The sequence below is a fragment of the Lissotriton vulgaris genome, chromosome 10 (genome assembly GCF_964263255.1).
Source record: "Lissotriton vulgaris chromosome 10, aLisVul1.2, whole genome shotgun sequence".
Lineage (NCBI taxonomy): Eukaryota > Metazoa > Chordata > Amphibia > Caudata > Salamandridae > Lissotriton > Lissotriton vulgaris.
The window spans coordinates 456028427-456049898 of NC_141698.1; the positions used below are offsets into that span (position 1 = coordinate 456028427).

Genomic DNA, 21472 nt, shown 5'->3' on the forward strand with positions numbered 1-21472 from the left:
GAATCGCTTCCAAGGCGCCCACTTCCCTCTCCAACTCAACGCGCTTTTCCTTGCGTAACCGCGCATATGATGCTGCAAACGCAATAAACTCCCCCCGCACTACTAACTTCAATGCCTCCCACACCGACACTAGGGCCGTATCATCTTAGTCATTCTTTGCCAGATATTGGGTGATAGTGTCCCGTATTCGTGCGACCACCGACTCCGAGTGGAGTAGGGAGTCACGGAGGCGTCAGCCGGACGGCGGCGGTCGCTGACCCTGAGAGGCGAGTACCACCGATATGAGGGCGTGGTCCGAGAGGGAGCGCGCAGTACTGTCCGCTGCTGACAGATGAGGCAGGAGAGAGAATGTGGTCAAGAAGTGGTCCAAACGTGCATACGTTTTGTGCGCCGCAGAACAGTAGGTGTAATCGCGCTCTAGGGGGTGCTGGACGCGCCACACATAATTCAACCCGCCCTCAAGCAGCCACTGTCTCCCCCCCTGCGACATTGCTCCTGATTGGTAGGACCGCTGCTCAGACCTATCCATCTCCGGATCCATCACTATATTCAAGTCCCCCCCACCAGGATCGATGCATCAGGAGACGCTAAAACCTCAGAGAAGGCCGCCCGCAGGAAGGGCTCTTGTTGTTCGTTCGGGGCATACAGTGATCCTACCGTTTGCTACGTCTCCCCCCACTGGACGCGGACAGCTAGCAATCTCCCCTTAATGTCAGCCACCTGGGAAAGGACCTTGCAGTGGGCGTGAGCACTAAAGAAGATCGCCACCCCATGTTTCTTAGCCGGACCTGAGGACCAGAGTTGTAGAGGGAAGCGCTTATCTTTCTTCCGTTTAGTATCCCCAGAGAGAAGGTGGGTCTCCTGTAACAGACACACGTCGCCCTCCGCATTCTCCAAGAGGAAGAGGATGGCCGAGCGCTTAACAGGGCTATTTAAGCCCCGAACGTTTAGGCTCACAATCTTTAGATCCCTACCCATAACCCCGAACGGGAAGGAAAGAGCCCATGTGGTACCTAATGCCAATAGCGCTGAGTGGACAAGGGTGCACTGCCTGCGGGTTTGATCCTCGCCTGGCCTTCTGGAGAACTGATGCGGAGCCCCCAAAATATTCCTGAATCCACAACAAAACCCCAGTACTCAAACCTCAATACAAAAAAACACAAAGAGGAAAGAGATGCAACAGTCGCATGTAGTGACTACAGTCTGTCGTGCGGATCCATCCGTTAGGGAAACATGGCGCCATCATGGAACTCTGCACGCTCCTGATACAGGAAACTCCAACTCACAAGGACTAAGATAATAGAACAAGGTCTCTCCCAAAAACTTCCCGCCTACGGCGCCGCATAAAAATCCCACCAGTGCCAGTCATATGGGCCTCAGGGGGTCCCAGAGTTGTCGGTCACCAACGCCACTGAGGTAACAGCAGCTTCTCTCACCAGCAGACTCGCGGACACATCTGGTTTCGCCGGCGGAGGGGCTTCCCCACGCATTGCCATTCAGTGGATCGTCTACGCCGTCTAACAGGCGTTCTGGCGCTCCCGGGCACAGGAGCAGGCCGTTCCAGACCCAAGAGCTCGAAGGCAGAGTCCAGGGAGCCAACCTGATGTAGCCTGCCATTATGTTTGAAGATGAGCCGAAATGGATGGCCCCATGAATAGGGGATGCCCGGCTCACGTAAGTGATTAGTGATGGGTTTGAAGTCTCTTCGCTTGACAAGAGTGGAGGAAGCCAAGTCCTGGAAAAGTGCAGGCTGGTGGCCCCGAAACTGCACGGGGTTGAGGTCAAGGGGCTTCCAAAGGATCCTCTCCTTGATCTGGAAGTCATGGACACACACCAGTATGTCCGGTGGCTGAGCCCTGGCACCACGCGGCAAGCACACACGGTGGACTAGGTCCATTTGGATTTTTTGTTCTTCCTCTTCGCCTCACGGAGGTCATCTCCCTCCCCCTTCCATGGGACCGGCCGTATTCTAATATTGTTCCGCCGGGATCGGTTCTCCAGATCCTCGGCGTGGGCCTGGAGGTCGAGGTTTTGTTTCGTGAGGCGAAGGACGTCCTGCTGAAGTTGGTGCACTTCATCCGCTGTGCCCAAGTCATGATCCTCCAGGGTCGCCACCCGCACGCCAATGGCATCAACATCTTGCCGCATCTCGCGCAGATCCGAGGAGGGTTGAGAGCAGAGCTCTAAGATGTCTTCCTTGATGGCGGAAAATAAGTCTATCATGAACGCTTTGGTCGCCGGGAGATCATTGTCGTCAGGTTGTGTGGACTTGAAATCCGACTCACAGGCAGCTTGACATGGCGCTTCTGGAGTAGGTCCTTCAGGGGTTTGTCCCTCCTTTTCCTGGAGGACGACATCTTGCCGCAGGCTAAGGCCCATGCGCAGCAATACTGGGAAAGGGCAGAGGTAGAATCCGCTCCCAGGGACCCAATCGTAGCTCACTCACTCCGGGGCGCACACCCTAGTCCCGACTGCAGCCCCTCGCACTGCCTCACAATGCGGCCCACATGATTGTCCTTAGGAAGGGGGGCGAGAGTGCAGCCGGACCCCACTCCAACCTCTCCAAGTGCCACAGATCCCAGGGACAGAAGTTGTATCTCAGCCAGAAGAAGGGGTCTTAGCTGAGAGCCCAGACACCACCAAACCAATCACTTAGTAAGAGCGGGGGCACCCAACACTACGCCCACCATCACACTCTGGCAGACACAGGCACTCAAAATCCTCCTGGGCCTGCGGCCCTTCTCCACACCAACCCACAGCACTCGGTGGAGGCAAGGCTCAATTAGGCCCCAGCAGCACTCTCCACTTCAGCGTGTAGGCAAGGCCCAGACCGCTAGGAGGTAACACCGCCCGCCGACACACGGGCCGAAGCTGGTTCCCTCGCTCCCCGCAGAACCTCCGGACCCCAGCCACACCGCTAGGCCTACTCTGAGTCTACCCCAGGGGAGGGGCGCTCCTCACCGCTACAGTCTTGTGGCCTCCCAAAAGCGCAGTCAGTCGGGTGGAGGCACCCGGGCCGCCCCAGTCACCAAAGGAAGACACACAAGCTAGGGAAGAGAGAGGCACTGCCCGCCGATGCACAGGCCGACGGTAGGTCTCCTGTTCCCTGCAGGGCCCTCAACCCTCGATGTCACGGCAGGGCTCACATATACTCCGCGTCGTGGGAGGGCCGCTCACCTCCTTCACAGCTCGCGCAGGCCACACCAATGCAGGGGATACTCCAGGGCAACTCCCTCCTGCGGCACCTCCGCTCACTGTTAGCGGGACCGCCTCGTAGCCAGCTGAGAAGGGGGGAGGCTCCACCGACCCCCTCTGGCACCAGCACCGGTATCGAGGCCCCGCACCTGCTCCGTCCGCAGGGCCTCCTGCCGACCGCCGACCCACGGACCGAGCTCATGGTCCCGCTCCTACCGCCCTTCCACTCCTCACCTCTCTGCCCTCGCTGTCGCCTGGGCCCAAGCAGGTTCTAGCCGCAGCGGCACGGGAGCCCTCCCTCGCCCAGCGGGGGGCTCGACGTTCACAGCCTCACCAGGGAAAGTGCCCAGGACGCACTGCACCACACAGGCCCGCCTGTGTCCCCAGGCTCTGCACTCCCGACGTGGATCAGGCCTCAGAGCAGCAAGATTGCGGCGGCACCTCGGATCTCAGGTTTGCCAGGACGTCTCCACCGCTCCGTCACCCAAGACCCAGCGCCGATCGTCAAGGCGTCTTCCCGGCTGTGGTCCCCAGAGGTCTCAGCAGGCGGTCAGGGCGTAACAGGGCCGAAGTCAGTCACTGCATCTCTGCTTCATTGGGCCCAGCGGCCCGCTACACAGTCGGGGCTGGCCTGCCCGGGAAAGACATCAAACCCCAGAGCTGCGCGGAAATAGGCACACTGTCGGTACCGGGATTGCTTGCCAGTACAGAAGGTCCCCGCGGCTGGCTCGGATGGGCACCAGGTAGGGCGATATACAATGCTATGTTCAGGCGGCGCCGGAGGGACAGGAAAGCACGTCCTACTCCGCCGCCATCTTGGCCACGCCACCCGACCACGGTCCTTTTTGAGGATCAAGAAGTAACAAGAGTAACATCCTTGACCCCGTTCCTCCTCTGGAACCAACTTTACTATGCCCTTTTTGGAGCAAGGATTCAACTTGTTGCTGGAGGATGAGCAGTTGGTCTTGTGGAAGTTAATCTGGTTGGGGAGGGATGGGAGGTGGGGATTGTTTACCAGGTTAGGCATACCCCCTTTCCACAATTTGCAAGACCCAAAGGTCTGAAGCTAGGACCCTCCATGCTTGTGAAAAGGAGGAGGATACCCCTACTCCAACAGGTAGCGTGTGATCCGATAATGTGGAACTAGGACTGCTTCCCTGCAGTGGCTGGGGAAAAGGAAGAGGAGGAGAGAGGATGGGGTAGGATATGTTGTTTTCTTCTGCCAAACCCCTTGTAATGTCTGTAGAGTGGGTATGCCTGTTGCTGTTGAGCAGAATATTGTTGATGCCCTCAAATGGAGAAGCCTCTATTAAAACCACCAAATTACTTAAAATGGTCAGTCATTCCAAGTTGGGTTTTTGGGACAAAAGATCTAGCTCAAGCTTTTCTATGGGTGAATCTTTCAAGAGCTAAGTCTGCTTCAGCACCAAAGAGAGGAGAGATCCATCAAATGGTTAAGTCCATTAGTGTTGTTTGGGCATCCAGAGAGAAGCCTGAATTTAGCAACCAGGGAGACCGAAGTCTCTTTAGCACTAGCCACTGAATCCGCAGTGTCAATGTTGGATTATAAGCCCTGCTTTGCAGCAGCCTGACCATCATTTATGAGATCACTGAAGTGATCCAGAACCTCATTTGACAGGTTAGGGATGACAGACTGAGTAGAGTTCAAGAGGGCATGCACATATCTTCCCACATGGCAAGTGGCATTTATTGACTGGAGGGCCATACTTCTGTCTACAGGATTTCTGGGGAAGGAAGGGTTGACAAAAAGTCAAGGTCCCAGGGGCAGGTTTGTAACGACAAGCTATCTGCCTGGATACAGTTGTAAATATTTGGCTTTTACAATTAGCCAAGATATGTTCAGTCAGGGTTTCGTTAAAAATGAAGTGCCTCTGCTGAGTGAGAGGTAGAATGCTGCACTTCCGTAAGGATGTTAGATTTGACCTCCATTGATAAAAGTTTCAGATCAAGAATTTCTACTGCTTTTCTCTCAACAGAATTATATACGGTCACTTCGGGTGGATGGAAACCCGGTTGGGCAGATAGTTCCCACTCAGGGGGAAGTATCAAGGCCACTTTCATTCTTCAAGCCTCCCGGTCCATCATTATTTGACCTATATCTTCTTGGAGATCTTCATACCCACAGAACAAATCTCTCTTCTTCAAACCTCTGCTCTTCCCTCTTAGACTTATGGGGCATATGAGGCAAGGATTATGGCTGGCATGGTAGAGGTTCCAGCGGTGTCGTTTGTGGCACCATTGGAGTCGACTGTGGCATCAGAGATCTTTTGTGCTTTGAAGCCGAAGGAGATGAAGCAGCAACAATTACCTGGGGTGGAGTCTACTTCGCCATCAGTGCTTCTGCAGTTGGTTGTGTAGATACCTAGGAAACTTAAGAAAATGGCAGGAAGGGCATTAAGGGTGCTGGAAAACCTCCAAGGCAGTATGCCATCTATCCCATGGGGCCAGTCAGCGCACCAAGAGGGAATCATCGTCATGTTGAAGAATCTGAACATGGCTTTCAGGAAAAATTATGGATGTGTCCCAGGTGTTGAAAAGCCTGGATATGGGTGTCCAGACTGGAGACTCTGGATCAACACCATAACAAAACTAGCTGGAATTGCGCCGGCTCAGATGGAGCATCTAACACCAGGCCTGCTGAAGTCACCGGATCATTTTCTGTAGGTTGTTCTTGGTCCGATGCCGGAAGGAGAGAGGTTTGAGGGCTCCGTCACTTGCTTCTTGAAGAATGACACATGGTCTCAATTCTTCTCTTTTACTTGTATTTTCTCTCTGATGGCGTTGAAGAATGAGGTGATAGAAAATCTCGTCCAAGATCTCAAAATCTCTAAGTCCCCGATATTCAACTTTGGCCACAAACATGTTGGCTCTGCTTTCTTTAAGCGCCTTGGGATGCATTTTTTAACAGAGATCGCATGCGTCAATGTCGTGGTCAGATCCAAAGCACCATAAAGAGATGAAGTAAGTGCCCATGATGGACATCTGACCCTTGCAATCTTGACTTGGTTTGAATCCGTATTGTTTTGGTGGCAACATGCTGAAGAAAACTGCACCTTATAAGATAAAGTAACTTAAACATCATCAAATTAAGACAATTGTTTTGAGGAGAGTTAAACAACTCAGTGGCACAGAAGAAAGGACTTGACATTAATTTGCCGACAGGGGACTTTATGGCTCCAGTGACATCACAGCATGCGACTGGGCCGACGCCTCCTACTGGCATGGGAGAGCTATTGAAATGTTTCTGGATCCAGACTGATGTCTGGGATATTCAAAAGGTGGGCAATATGCAGGTAGATGAAGTATCAGAACAACTGTGCAAAATAAGCAAGTTATTGCTCCACCACCCCCATAGTTAGCATTTCCATACATTCAACTATAATCATCTGTCCAAGAACACTAGACTGTAACTGCTGCAGTATCATTGCTAGATTTCCCCATAGCCGGCAATCCTAAACAATGTTCCATACCAACTTTCCCCACAGCATGAGTTAGTCATTGCATCTGCAAAATCCCCCATATCTAGCACTAGCGTACAATTTCCCATAACTACTGCTCATATTCCACTAGGCAGTCATTGCAACTTGTCCATCTCCCAACCCATAGTTTCTACACTAGCATCCCCTAAAACCACTGCTCCTTCACCACCAGGCAGTCATTGGTCCTACATTATTTCCATCCTATCCAGCACTGGCAATTTCCTATCCCAAACAATTGGTCCTACATCAAGTTCCCTTCGCCTCTCATTGGTCTGCACCCCCATTTTAGTAATAATTCCAACACTAACCCTCAGTCGTTGCTCGTATAATCTGTGATGGCATCATGAGACAAGAGTAATCAATGCCAAAATATGGTAAAAAGCTAATCTATTTTACCTTATCCGTGTGTCCAAGAAAGAATGTCTGCTCGCCGGAATCAATCTGCATGGAAACTATAATAGCATGGCATGGATAAACCACTGCAGTGCCCAACTTATTCCAAAGCGCCTGAAAAATATAGCTTGGCACAGTAAGCAATATGGATGGCAATTTAAAAAACAAATTACAGTAGTATTTACAATATAAAGAAGAAAAGCAGGATGATACTCGGATAACCTTTTCATACAACACACAAGAAAACAGGGAAGAGGAGCCACCCAATATAAAACGGGTAGAGTTAAAAAATAGGGAAGTGGGGAGGCCAATGAAAGTAAAGGAAGATGGGGTGACATTAATATGAAAACGCCTGAGCAAGCCCCTCTTTTCCACTGGGAATACATCTGCTTAATATTTCCACTATTTGTACTGTGTCATTACAGAAATGCACCACTCTTATGCAAATTATTCCAACTCTGCCCTTTAAGAGAGCACTGGCCAGAATTGGAAGGACATAGAGAGACTTACAAAATCAAATATTATATTGAAATTTTGAGCTATACTTCTAATACATTGATAAATCCTCTGATAGGCATTTAAAAAAATTCTCGTACACCTGTGGCATTCATTGATGACAGAGCACCAATTAAAGGAATGGAAAAGAGATTGCTAATAAAGTTATGGAAAAAAGAAGGAAAGGTAGGGAAGACGGGCCATAGATTACAATTAAAAAGTTCCTCCAATGAAAGTAAATTACAGTGTAATCTAACAGAGCAGTCAGATGTGTGCTTTGCGAAAAGCTAATAATACACCCTTCACAATCTTTTGTTTGTTATTGTAATAAAAAGCAAACCTGCTGCTTTTGATCTTTTTCCCCTTTGAAGTAAAGTTAAATTTCCTATCACTACTAAACCCCAAAATGATAAGACTACTTACCCAACGGGTGGTACAGCCGCCAAAGCCAATGATTTTACTCAGCTTTAGGATTGGATCTGGCAGGAGCCTCTAAAAGAGAGCAGAATAGTATTACTCATGATGTAAGATTCTAAAGGCTTTTACAATCACCTCACGTAACACTGACAGAGACACAGAATATATGTGTGAGGGGATTACGGCTGGAAAGGGCGCTTCTTGTGTGTTTAAAAAAAGAAAAATATACATTTTCCCCCACCTTTTTAAATTAACCTTCAGGCAGAAGTCCATTAAGATTAGAACATGGCCTCTCACCTATTAAGACTAAATGCTGCTCCCAAAGAGCAGTCCAACAATGCTCTTCAACAATAGAACTCATTAAGGCTACAATGAGGCTAATACAAGGCTGAATGTAGGAGGCAAGATATAATTTTCAAAGGTAATAAAGGTAGGGCATGTTGGTCAAGAATGTGATGACGATAACCAAGACTGAGAACTACTAATTCAGAGAATCTTTGTCTCCGTTCTGTCACAGAATATTCATAATACTTCATAACATTTAAAAGTGAGCTTTAGGGGGCATGGCCAAGATGGCGACTGCAGCGGACGCAAGTCAGTGAGGCTCCCGGTCCCGGCCCCAGTTTCGACCCCTTAATAGCCTACATTTTCCCCCCCCAGATATCGATTTCACTGCCCTGGGCACGGGGGCTGCAGCGGCTGGCTGGACGGTGCGGAAAAGACGGTGGGGGCTACCCGAGGCGGCACCTTCCCCCCCGGCAACGCGGACATCGGCTGCACGCCACGCCGCCTGGAGGAGATCTCCCGGGCTCATGGGACGCGTGGCCCGGCTGGACGAGAGGTGCAGTCAGAGGGAAGTCGGAGCACCTGAGGAGGCGGTGAGGCTGCACTGACAGCACGGCTGGCGGAGGTGAGAGGAAAGGGGTGCGCTCCCGATCGGAGTTGCGGCGGATACCGGGAGCGCGAAAATCGAAGCCCAGGCTTCGGGCCTACCCCCGACCGGGTGCTGCGGAGAGACACGGCTGCTGATTCCAGCTGAGGGGTGATCCGAGGGGCCGCGCAGGCTGGAAACTAGCGGACGTCGTAGGGGACGCCGGCAGTGGCGGCGCTGGGAGACAGAGTCCCGCTGATGGTGGACAGAGGGCGCGAAAATCGAGGCCCCGGCTCTGCGGCCCTCACTCGGCAGGCAGGAGGCAATCCCAGCAGAGGGAGGCTTAACGCCTGGCGAGGCCCGGAGTCGGAGGCCAATAGCTGCCGCCCTATTACTCTGTTGTCGCACCGCTTGCCTAGAGACCACCAGAGCCTTCTAGAGAGACTCCCCGGGTCAGCTCCACAACGCGGCAATACCTAGGGGTCCACACTGTTAAGGGGTCGGGAGAACCGCTGCAACTCGGGGATCGTGCCGCTGCGCAGGTGGGGCCCTGGATCTGCACAAGGAGGCCTCTACTCGGAGATTCAGCAGGCGGCAGTGGCCAGAGGCGACATCGGGTACGGCTGACTTCTGGGGGTATCTGCACCGAACTGGGGCGCCCTGCTCGGAAGCGACGTACTGGAGGGTGCGGACGCCGGCCCCCTTGGTGGTAGAGGAGCAAGAAGTAAAGGGACCTGTGCACTGCAGACATCCAGGGGGCCTAGACCAACAGAGACACAGCCGACCAAGAGGGGGTGATCCCTGGCGCAGAGTGGTGCGGAGCGGGGTAAGCAAATCCAGTGCCAGAGGCGGTCGGCGCGGATTCATAGGCCTCCTGGGGCGTTGGTACACAGCTAGAGGCACCGGGACTACGCTGTGTGCCTAACCATGTCGGGAAACCAACGTAGAGGTGGTCGCACAATACCGGAACTGCTGTCGAAAGGGGCAGTCAAGGGAGAGAAGAGCCCGTCTGGGTCAGGGGCGGCCAAGGACCTGGCAGATAGTGAAGATGAGGGAGCCCCGATTACTAAAGTCTTCCTGGAGTCCCTCTTGAATTCCCTGCGGGAGGACTTCCAGACCCTCAAGCAGGACATGGCAGGCGAACATCGGGAGCTCCGGCGAGATGTGGAAGGTCTTGGGGAACGAGTGGCTGCTGTCGAGGATGCGGAACAGTCACGATGTGAGGAGGTGGTACACCTACAGCAGGAAGTCTTGCGCCTACAGGAACAGCAGCTGGACTTGCAGGCACATGCAGAGGACCTTGAGAACCGCTCCCGAAGGGTCCGGGGAGTGCCATCCAAAGCGGAAGGGGGAGATATTACCCACTACCTACAGGGCCTTTTCAGAGAAATATTGGGGGAAAGCGAGGACTTCATCATCCGAATCGATAGGGTGCATAGGGTGGGTCTCACGCACAAGGCCCCCGCTCTTCCACCAGACATCCTAGCATTCCTGCCCGACTTCCCCCTAAAGGAGACACGTCAAAAACAGCCGCTCCGCTATCAAGGACATCCAGTGGCGTTGTATCAGGATCTTTCCATGGTCACCTTACAGAAAAGGAGGGCTTTTAAAATCGCCACTGCTTTCCTGCAGGACAAAGGGATCCCGTACTCGTGGGGACATCCATTTCGCCTTGTTTTCAAGTGGAACGGCGTCCTGCAGCAGCTCCGTTCATTGAAGGACACTTGTGCCCTGTTGGGGATTGATTTGGACGATGAGTCGGTAAGCAATACTGAAATGAGTGGGCCCTCACAAGGGAGGTCCCCCCGCTCCACGGGGGAGGGCTGGCAACGCATATGGCGCAGACGATCGCCGAGGGCGGACCACAAGCCGGACCCATCCACGATAGCGCAAGCACAGACTGCAGCCATCCAAGAGGTTTCCAAGGATACCGCAACTTCAGAATGAGACACTTCCTCGAATGACAAAAAGGAGGGGTTCTGATAACAGCTTACTTCCTAGCGGGTCTCCCTGGGGCTGGGCCGCTGGGATTGCCAGTGCCAAGTTTCCCTTTGCTGACTTCTTCCTTGGGCCTGAACAAGGTCGTGACTGGTCCAGGACATTTATGACCATTGGGGAGTTTCCAGTTGGGGTTAGGGAGGGTTCAGGGTGGGAGTTGGGGGCAGGGAGGGGAGCTTTTCTTTGGGAGGGATCCCTCTGTCCACCCTGGGGTTTTGTCTCTCGTTTCCTGCATTTTTGTCACTATGCACACTGCTTGGAGCTTTAGACCCTGCCCTGATTAATGCTGACACACACTAGACTCAAGATCCTCTCTTTTAATGTACGGGGCCTTGATAATCAAATCAAGCGCCGAGCGGTCCTGTCACAGCTGGAACGTTCCACAGCTGACATCTGCCTTCTCCAATAGACACACCTCCTGCCCAAAGACCACCATAGATTAAAATCCCGGGCCTTTCCTATACAACTCTTTTCATCTGCCTCTAAAATGGTAGCCGGGGTGGCGATTTTGGTATCCAAAGCATTTAAGGGCAAGGTGCTGCAGAGGGAAGCGGAACTGAGGGGGCGATTATTGGTGTACCGCTTCCTAATTGCCGGCATGACACTCTTGATAGGCTCAATCTACTCGCCCAATGAGAAACAGGAAACATTCCTCCGAACAGCGCTAGCAGCAGCTACAACCAACACAGAACAACGCCTACTGATAGGAGGGGACCTCAACCTAGTCTTCCACAACACAGCAGACCGCTCATGCCAGCGAACAGGGCAAGTGGGAGCTCTCTCTGAATCGGGCCAAACACACCTCCGGGAGCTCGGGCTCACCGACCTCTGACGGCATTTCCATCCACGCAGCACAGCCTATACATATCACTCAGGGGCTCATAGATCGTATGCGAAGCTAGACTACTTTCTTTGCGCGTCTCACCTAGTTGCTCAAACCCAGGACATAGAGATCCTACCGACCTCGCTATCAGACCACTCACCAATGGTAACCACCTTCTTCCTACTGGCAACACCGGCCCCACAGCAACACTGGCGCCTCCGGGAATCCCTTCTTCGTACCCCCGCAACGGAGGAGCGGATTAAAAGCGCCATCACGCAATTCCTGACTGTTGGACTTGGCCCTTATGGCAGGTTCACCCCTAATCTTTTTGCTTTTAATATATGATATGTGTTGATGATTTTTGGTCTCTGCGCACTTTTTCCCTGTGTCCCAGAGTAAAGTGCGTGCGTGTGGTAAGGCTGGCCTGCCCTCCCGTAGGAATGCATGGGGAATGTCTGTGTCCCTGGTAGTTCCTGATGCGTGGGGAGTGCAGGCTCGAGTTTGGTATGTGCGGACTCGTGTGATTAAATGCTTCGCAATGATGTATGTGGCATGATTGTGTCTTGTGTGGAAATGCCACTTCTAGGAGTTTGGCATATTAGTGTAAAATGTGCCTGCCGTGTGATTGGCTGGAGCTGGCTGGTGAGTCTTGCTCCAGGAAGTCTGGATGGGTCTGCCCAGTGGTGAGTGGAGAGATTAGCAGGAGTAATGTGAGGGAGGGCTGCACCTGGTTCCTGAATACGGATGGGTTTTCCCCATACAATGCTGGCTCCGCCCCCTGTGGTGCGACTGATGACCCTAGCCCTGCCAGTGAATAGAGTGAGGGGCTGAGCACATCAAGGGTGCTCCAAAACCAGCTGCAACTGGTTTCTCCCCTCACCCTGTGACAAAGACAAAGGATTTACAGTATAAGAAGGGGCTGTATCCCCTTACATTTGGTTCTGTTCTGTTCCAGGAGACCGAGTGAGCTGGCTCTGGGCCCAGCCTTGCCCCCCTGCCTGCCTCCAGACATTGCTGGAACTTTATTCTTGCCTTTAGCGCTGAGAGCGCTTGACCTTTAACCCCTAGCGCCTGGGAGCGCTTTATTTTACTTCGTGCGCTGGAGAGCGCTTTTGTTGCCAAGCCGGTGCTCACCCGGCATTGTCCCCGATCGAGTGCCCACCTCGATTAATAATTTACTTAGGAAGAGCCGGTGCCCACTCGGCCATTGGTTAAAGCCGCGGGAGGCTCGCCGGGCGACTCGCGCTGTGATTGGCTGCCTGCCTGAGAGGCAGGAAGCACCGCAGGAGCCAGCGTTGCTCCCCCCCCGGGCTCCCAGGAGCGAGGGAGAGCCTCGGGGAGAGAGAGAAGTCCAGCCGCGAGAGACGCGGGGCCCTGCAGCCAGCAAAGGGAAGCGTCGTCGCCTCAGAGAGTCCCGAGGAGCGGGAGCTCTCCTTCCCCAGCAGCCGCAGACAGCCGGTGAGTGACTTGAGGGAGAGGGGGGCGTTGGGGCACATTGCCGGTGCCCGCCCCTCCCCTCCCCTCCAGCATGAGTGCCTGGGTGTTGAGAGGCCGGGGGGCCTCACTTGATACTGAGTCCCCCGGGAGGGACTCCCCCAACCAGGCCCAATTGTGAGGGAGCCCAGAGAGGTTCCAGGGGCATTTCTATTGATTTAGAGCCACGAGGGCTCTGGGGGCATTTTCTTTATTTAGAGCCCGAGAGGCTCAGCGGCGCCACACTTGGTTGTTTTACGAGCCCAGAGAGGCTCGGGTGCCAGTTCTTTGTTCTTGAGCCCAGAGAGGCTCACAGCCCACATTTGCTTAACGAGCCCAGAGAGGCTTGAGGTGCCATTACTTTGCAGAGCCCAGCGAGGCTCAGGGGGCAGTTAGTTGGTCAGAGCCCCGAGGCTCCCACGGTGTATTTCGCCTCACCATTGTTCTTGAGCCCACGAGGCTCCAACGTTGGCCTCATCATTGTTTACAACTGCCCAGCCCTTAGTGGGCAGTTGCCACATTTAGGTTTGTGTTCTTGGCTGCCTGCGCAGCCTGCCCTGACATTTTGAACTAAGGGCATCTCAGCCCTTGCGAGGCCAGTTGGCCTGGGGGACTGTTCTAGTGTTGTGCCATGTGCACCTTGCGCAATTTATGATTTACTTGCTAATGTGATTCCTGCGCAATTGTCTTTACCTTTGCTAAATGTGACCTGCTTAGGTGATTGCTTTATGTTTCCTATAGGTCCTGATAATAAGGTCCTAGTTCCCTGCGTGATTTTCCTAAGGTGGTTAGGGTTGCGTAGGAGGTATTTACCCTTTACCAGTGATTACTGGTTGTGTGCTACATTTACTATTTTGGTGCTACAGTCATTATATGTCTATGTGCTAAGTGTTATACCTACAAAGTGCTAATTACAACAAGTACTAATTCTAAAAGTGCCTACCCCTGACAGTGGTCCATGTGGCTCTGTCCTGTACATAATCCCTGTAAATTCTGCCCGTGCCTGTTGGCACATTGTAAAGTTTGTGTTTTATCTAATGTGTTTTTGCTATAATACAAAGGCTATTTTTTATATAACCTTGTGTGGAGTTTCCTTTGTGGTGGGCCTTGGGTGTTGTGGCTGGGTGTGCGCGCAAACGCATTACACATCGCCTCCGAGATTAGCCTTGCTGCTCGCGTCACGTTACCTAGAAGGTGAGCAGGGGTTATCTTGGTGTGTAACTCCCTTGCCCTGACTTGGGAATGGTGATCTCTGACTGACTTTGGCGCGAGCCTTGGCCAGCCAGGGATCCCGTCTCTAAAACTGACCCACAACAACAACGCAGACACCACACGGGCGACGCAATGGTCAGCCCTTAAAGCGGTCTTACGAGGTGAATTCATCTCCGTGGCCACAGCCAATAATAAAGACAGGGAACAGAAGCGTACAGAGCTCACGCAACGAGTGGCGGAACTGGAGCAAATGCACCAGTGCACCGGAGCCATGAGGGCCTGGCGCCAACTCTGCAGCGAGAGGAAGATGCTGGCCGCCCTTGACCAGGATGCGGCGGAATATGCTGCCTTTCGTCTTCGGCAAGCATATTACACTGGAGGGGACCGTTGTGGACGGCTGTTGGCGACCAAACTGAGGGAACAACGCATAAGACAGGGAGTGCAGGCCCTGCGACCGGAAGGGGGTGAGCTAGTCACGGAAAACGCTGACATAGCAGAGACCTTTAGAGCATTTTACCAGTCCCTCTATGCAAGTGACGACCTCGACATCCAAGCAAGTCGGACATACTTACAGGAAGCGCAGCTCCCGTCCTTAAATACAGCCCAAGCCGACCTCCTAGATAGGCCAATAGCCCTGGAAGAGGTAGTGTCCGCAATCTCCTGCCTAAAGCACGGTAAATCATCTGGACCCGATGGGTACCCAGCGATCTTCTACAAGACCTTCTGCCATCAGGTGGCCCCCCTTCTCCGGGATCTTTTGAATTCCTTTGACCAACCAGGCACGATCCCCGTAGACCTCCTAGAGGCATCTATCTCAGTCATACCAAAACCCGGTAGGGATAAAACCAGCTGCGGCTCCTACCGGCCGATCTCATTATTGAATATTGACTTTAAACTCTATACAGGCATCCTGGCAAATCGGCTTGCGCCGTACATGCAACAGCTTGTTGAATTCGACCAGGCCGGGTTCATACCCCAGCGACAAACTAGCGACAACACCAGGAGAGTATTACATCTCATTGAGGCCGGGTCACGAACACGGCCGGACTGCATGCTTCTTACCATCGACGCGGAGAAAGCATTCGATAGGGTGCACTGGCCCTATCTAGAGCAAGTTCTGCATCTTTTTGGTCTTGGGGACACGCTCTGCACCCGCATCCTTAACTGCTATAGGCAACCCAATGCCACGGTGCGCGTTAATGGTCACACCTCCCCCAGATTCCCGATTGGCAGAGGGACTAGACAAGGATGTCCCCTTTCCCCGATCCTGTTTGCCCTATACATGGAACCACTAGCACAGAGAATTAGACAACATGCTCTCATTAAAGGTATTAAATACGGAGGTGACACTCATAAGATCAGCCTCTACGCCGATGACATCTTGCTATCCATTACCGATCCAGTCCCCTCACTTTGTGCGCTCTTCGTGGAACTCCATAGTTTTGCGCTCGCCTCTGGGTTCAAAGTAAATGAGGACAAATCGATCGCCCTCAACATCTCGCTAGCGCCCGAAACCCTGGCTGCGGTACGGGAAGAACATGACGTACAGTGGTCAGACAACACGATCCCCTACCTAGGAATCTTATTAGGTCCCACCATCCCTGCCACAGTAGACGCGAACTATACTAAACTCCGCACACAGCTGCGAGAGGAGCTGCGGAGGTGGAAAGGCCTTCCGCTCTCTTGGCTTGGGAGGACAGCGGCCACCAAAATGACGCTACTACCGCAAATCCTCTACCTATTCCAGACCCTTCTCCTGCGTCCACCTCAAGGTTGAATCCAGCAGATGCAATCCGAAACGGCACGCTACATCTGGCAAGGCCGCCGTCCACGATTCAAACATGACATCGCGGTCTTACCGCCTGCATATGGCGGGGTAGGAATCCCAGACCTCCAACTCTATTTCTACGCAGCACAACTGCGGAGCCTTGTGGAATGGTACCAGCTAGAATCCAGCAAGCCCTGGCTGTTTAAGGACCAGGCGGTGGCCAGTGTGCCACTACAAGGAATCCCCTTTCTTGCTCGGCGACACAGGCCGTCTAACCTTTACACATCCCAGATCACCAGCACGGTCATGGAGGTGTGGGACCGAGTAGCTACCAAACATGAACTGACGACCTTTCGCTCCCCATTGACACCTCTATTCGCTAATCCCGACTTCACCCCCGGTCTTGACCCGAAAGCATTTGTGAACTGGCGACGCACCCCCTGCAAAGAACTGGGGCATCTCTTCGACCTGGAAGGCATCCTTTCTTTCCAGCAACTGAAGGAAGCCTACGCTATCACAGAGGGAGATAGGTTAGCCTACCTGCAGGTGCGACATTGGGCCCTCCAACCCGATATTAAACCAGGAGCCCACCGATACCTCACACCATATGAGAAGTGGCTAATTACCCGCACCTCTGAGAAGAAATTAATCTCTGATCTATATCAACATCTCCTTCTTACAAACACCCACACATACAACGCAGGAAGATGTCGGTGGGAGCGGGAACTAGGTAGGGCCCTCACACACAAAGAGTGGAGCAGGATCTATCACAGGGCTCGACATTCCGCATACCACTCTGGTCTCACCGAAACCTCCACCAAGGTAGCAACGTACTGGTACCATACTCCGGAGCGCTTACACCAGGCGAACCCCCAGATCAGCGACCACTGTTGGAGGGGATGTGGGGAATTAGGCACATTGGAACACCTACTCTGGAGCTGTCAACATATACGGGAATACTGGGACACGTTTATAGATGAGGTGGACTCTCACCTAGACACTCAGTTGCCCCGATTCCCCGCCTACATCCTGCTGGGACTGCCCAATGCCCTGATGTATCCATTGAGATCCCACAGGGGCCGTCTTATCGCCATTGCCCTAGGGGCAGCTACCCAAAACATTGTGGCACACTGGAGAACACCACACAATCCCCCGCACACAAGTTGGTTACACAGGTTATGGATGGTGCTTGGAATGGAAAAGTTGTCGCTGGTACAGGCCGGGAGGGGGCAGGAATTTCCAGAGCTGTGGCACCCCTTCCTGACATTGCTCACAAGTGAATTTCGTGAGTTGAGCTGTCCCAGATACCTACGTCTCCTACGGCTGGCAGACACACCAATACCGGACCCACAGCCCTTGAAGAAAACACGAACACGCAGGCCCAAATAAACACTCTTTTGCCTCCTCAAACAGATTGTTATGACGCTGACTTTTTCTTTGGTGGACAGAGGGGGGGGTGGGAGGGGGGAGGGAGTGGGTGTTAAGTTCCAAGGCACTTCAACAGCTTTATGTCATTACACCGGCCCTGTGGGCCCTATGTTCGCTTTTTGATAACGCATGGACACTAAGCAAGCCACGTATGTCTGACATCGCAATGCCTTCTTGTTTTGTTTCTTGGGAAAATTCAATAAAAGATTTAAACCATAAAAGTGAGCTTTAAATTGCACAAATTGTATGACAATGGGCAAATGAGAAAAATGCTACTAGGAGGGAACCAATTGTGCTTGTGGGGGATTTTAATTGCCACTTATGTGACTCTCCTCTTGGCCCTGAGGTCTCAAAGCCCAAGTGTTCGCTTTCCGAGTGACTCCACTTTATCCACTTTAAGGAGGCCTTGAGCTTCGTGCAATCCTGGACTCATACACCTTGGTTTTGGCCCTGGACAAATTGGTTAGCTCTCCCAATCCTACCATCGTTCAAGGGGAAGGGCTGTATAACGATCATTGATTTTACTTTTGTTTCTGTCCCTTTGCTCCCGCTCATTTTTAACTTTAACATCATCTATAGCCCCTTTAGTGACTATAAGCCCCTGTCCATGGATGTTCTAACGGCCCCTCTTCCCGATCAGGGGGAGGGATTCTGAGGGGGCTTTCCTTGGTGGATCAAGAGTAGAAGGTTAAACTGTGGTCTCAGGGGGATCCTCAGTACCTTAAAGCCTCCCTTTTTGCCAAGTGTGCGCAGGAGTTTGCCATTTGTCTGGACATAGAGGCTGTGGGAAGGAGGGTCATGCAAGTTTTTGAGGGTATCACTCAGGGCGTTCATAACCTACTGACAAAAACGGTTCCTAATACGGGCCCACAAGACCGAAACTGGTTGAGGAGGAACTGTTCAAGGTCCCTTTTCAGCTGAAGGCAGCACTTAAGTAGTCACCAAGGGATAGGAGATAGGTTGCAGGGTGCAGGCAGGCCTATAAGAAAGCCCTAGACACCTGTAACTCTACTCTGAGAGAGATAGCCTGACAGGAGCTTTGTCAGGCATGTGAGAGTGGGGACAGGTCCCTCTTCTGGCAAGTGGTAAATAGACCCTGTTCTGCGGATGGTTCTGTCTCAGGATTATGCCATCATATTCCCAAGCAACAGTGGGTCGACCACTTTGAAGGTGTCTATAACCAGGGGTGAGGCATGGGGTCAATGACAGGACAGCAGTAGTTCCAGCTAGCGCCCCATTGGTTTTTGCTTTGGGAGAAGTTACCTAGAGCATCATGGCATTAGCCTGCAAGAAGGACACTGGCCCAGACGGAATTTCCCAGTACCTGTTCAGGGCCGAAGTAGCGGTCTTTGGCCTCTCCTGACCCAGGTCTTGAATGCGGCTTCACAGGAGGGAGCGATGCCCTTGTGGTCCACAGCTGTGATTGAGCTGATATTCAAGAAGGGAGACAAGGACAATCCGTAATGTTACTGCCCAATATCGAAGCCCTCGTGGATTATCCCATCACGTAAGCGCTGGGGGATAGTAACAACCAGGGTGCAATCAGACTTTTGAACAGCGAACTGATTGTGTTTATGGTAGCTAGATTTTTTTTGTGGGCATGGAAATTGAGAGTGAATCTCCTTACATAGGTTTACGACAGAATTAATGTGAACACAAATGCATTATCCTTATATAGCAAACTAGCCATCTCTAAAATGCTGTTTGGATTGGCCAAGATGTTCAATATAATTAACCATGGATGGATCACGGACATCAAGTATTGCCACAAACAACTATCCAACTACTGGGACCTGATGCCTCAGAAGACTCGCCCCCAGGACATTTGTGAACCCTTCACTGCTTACCTTCACCAAAAAGGTAGCCCTCCCACCGACACGGGAGATAATAACCCCTCTCCAAAGCACTCTGATCTTTCATACTTCACCAGACCCCACAGTACGACCGTCACCGTAAGGAACTGTTTATATAGCAACACTGCATGAGAGGGGGAAAAAACGATGCCTCTGTGGTCTTGGCTTTTTAAAGAATGTAATATGTGCATGGGATACGTCCCAGCTGAACAAGTTACTTACCTTCGGTAACAATATATCTGTAAAAGACATATATTAGTTATGGATTCCATTACCTTAGAATTACCCCCAGGCGTTAGGCTGTATCGGAAGAATTTTTTCTTTCAGCTGTAACCATGCATGTCGGTAGGTGGTGTTGGTCGACTCCGCGTTCGTCATTGGCGTCGTGATTGCCAGAATGACATTGCGGTATCTACTTAGACCTCGCCCCTGCGCACTTACGTCAGTTCTGTACAAGACATTCCACACCAGAAGCGAAGAGCCATGCACGACATTGGCCACTGGTGCATAAAACTGGGGCCCTGAAAGGGAGTCCATTACTCTAGAAGTCGGTTTGCAGAATGGGGAGGATGGGTGGGGCGGTAAGGAATTATAACTAATATTCATCTTACAAATATATTGTTACTGATGGTAAGTAACTTGTTCATCAGAAAGCGACTATTACTTATGGATTCTTTACCTTAGAATAGATACCCCAGCAATGCCAACCCCGGAGGTGGGTCTGCCAACAAAGTTCACACCAGGAAGGCCCGAAGAACGGAATGGACAAAGAAGCAGTCTCTCAGGACTTGGCTGTCCAGGCAGTAATGGTTAGGGAAAAGTGTGCAACAAACCCCAAGTGGCTGCCTGATAGATATCATGAAGGGGGACTCCACGTCCCAAAGCAGTAGTGTCTGCCTCGACCTGGTGGAATGGGTGCGCAACCCTCCTAGAGGTACCTTTTTCACCAAGGAATAACAAATTTTAATGCAAAGAACAACCCATCGAGAGATGGTTCGTTTTTGCAGGGCCAGACATTTCTTGGCGCCCACACAGCCAACAAAAAGCTGATCATCCACTCGGAATTGCTTTGTGCGATCCAAAAAAAAAAAAGTGCACGTTTTGGATCCAGACGGTGGAGCCTCTCCTCCTCTTTAGAAGGATGTGGGGTGGGAATAAGGTGGGCAAAGTGACGTGTGTCCTATGTGGAAAGAGGTCCCCACTGTGGGAAGAAAAGGTCCAGTGCGAAGGGCAACCTTGTCCGGATGAACAGCCAGGAAAGGAGGTTCAGAAGAAAGAGTCTGAAGCTCACTCACTCTGCGAGCAGAGGTGATGGAAACCAAAAAGACAGTTTTGAGGGTCAATAGTCAGAGCACAATTATGTTGCGGCTCAAAAGGAGCGCAGATAAGCTAAGTTAGAACAAGGTTCAAGTCCCACTGGGGCATTACGAAAGAAATAGGAGGAAACAGGTGAGTAATACCCTTAAGGAAGCGATTTACTATAGGGGACTTGAAAAGAAAGGGCTGATTAGGAAGCCGAAGAAAGGTCAAAATGACAGAAAGATAGCCTTTAAGAGTGCACAGAGCAGAGCTGTGCTGGGAAAAAGAAAGAATGAACAGAAGTACCTCTGAAAGTGGAGCAGAAAGGGGATCCACAGCCTTTGCTATGCACCATGCCACAAATTCATTCCATCTACAGGTATTTACTGTTTTGGTGTTGGGATGCCAGGCTGCCAAGATAACGTTACAGACTTCGGGAGGAAGTACGAAAGCCGTCTACTGTCGCAAGGAGGTGGAGGCTGGACAGGTTTGAGTGGAGGACCGTCCCCTGCTGCTGCGACAGACGATCCTCCTGAAGAGGAAGTCTGACGGGAGGATCAATGGCCATGTTCAAGAGCTCGGGATACCAGACTCTTCGTGTCCAGTCCGGAACCACAAGAATTACGTGGGCCAGGTCGCGCTTGATCTTCTTCAGCACTCTTGGCAGAAGTGGTATAGGCGGAAAGGCGGATACAAAACCGCAACTCCACTTGCGATGAAAAGCGTCACCTAGCGAGTGCCGCCTTG

At 52.1% G+C, this 21472-nt stretch overlaps 1 protein-coding gene across 1 annotated transcript in view; it reads right to left on the reverse strand.

Annotated features, from left to right (window-relative positions):
• The window catches only part of WDR90 (WD repeat domain 90), a 1374469-nt gene that overhangs the window by 1137035 nt on the left and 215962 nt on the right, over nucleotides 1-21472 (reverse strand). The window contains exons 11-12 of the mRNA XM_086941318.1: nucleotides 8007-8075; nucleotides 7092-7202 (exon numbers count right to left, since the gene is read on the reverse strand). Coding sequence (XP_086797444.1) covers nucleotides 7092-7202; nucleotides 8007-8075 — 180 coding nt within the window. The remainder of the gene's footprint in view (nucleotides 1-7091; nucleotides 7203-8006; nucleotides 8076-21472) is intronic.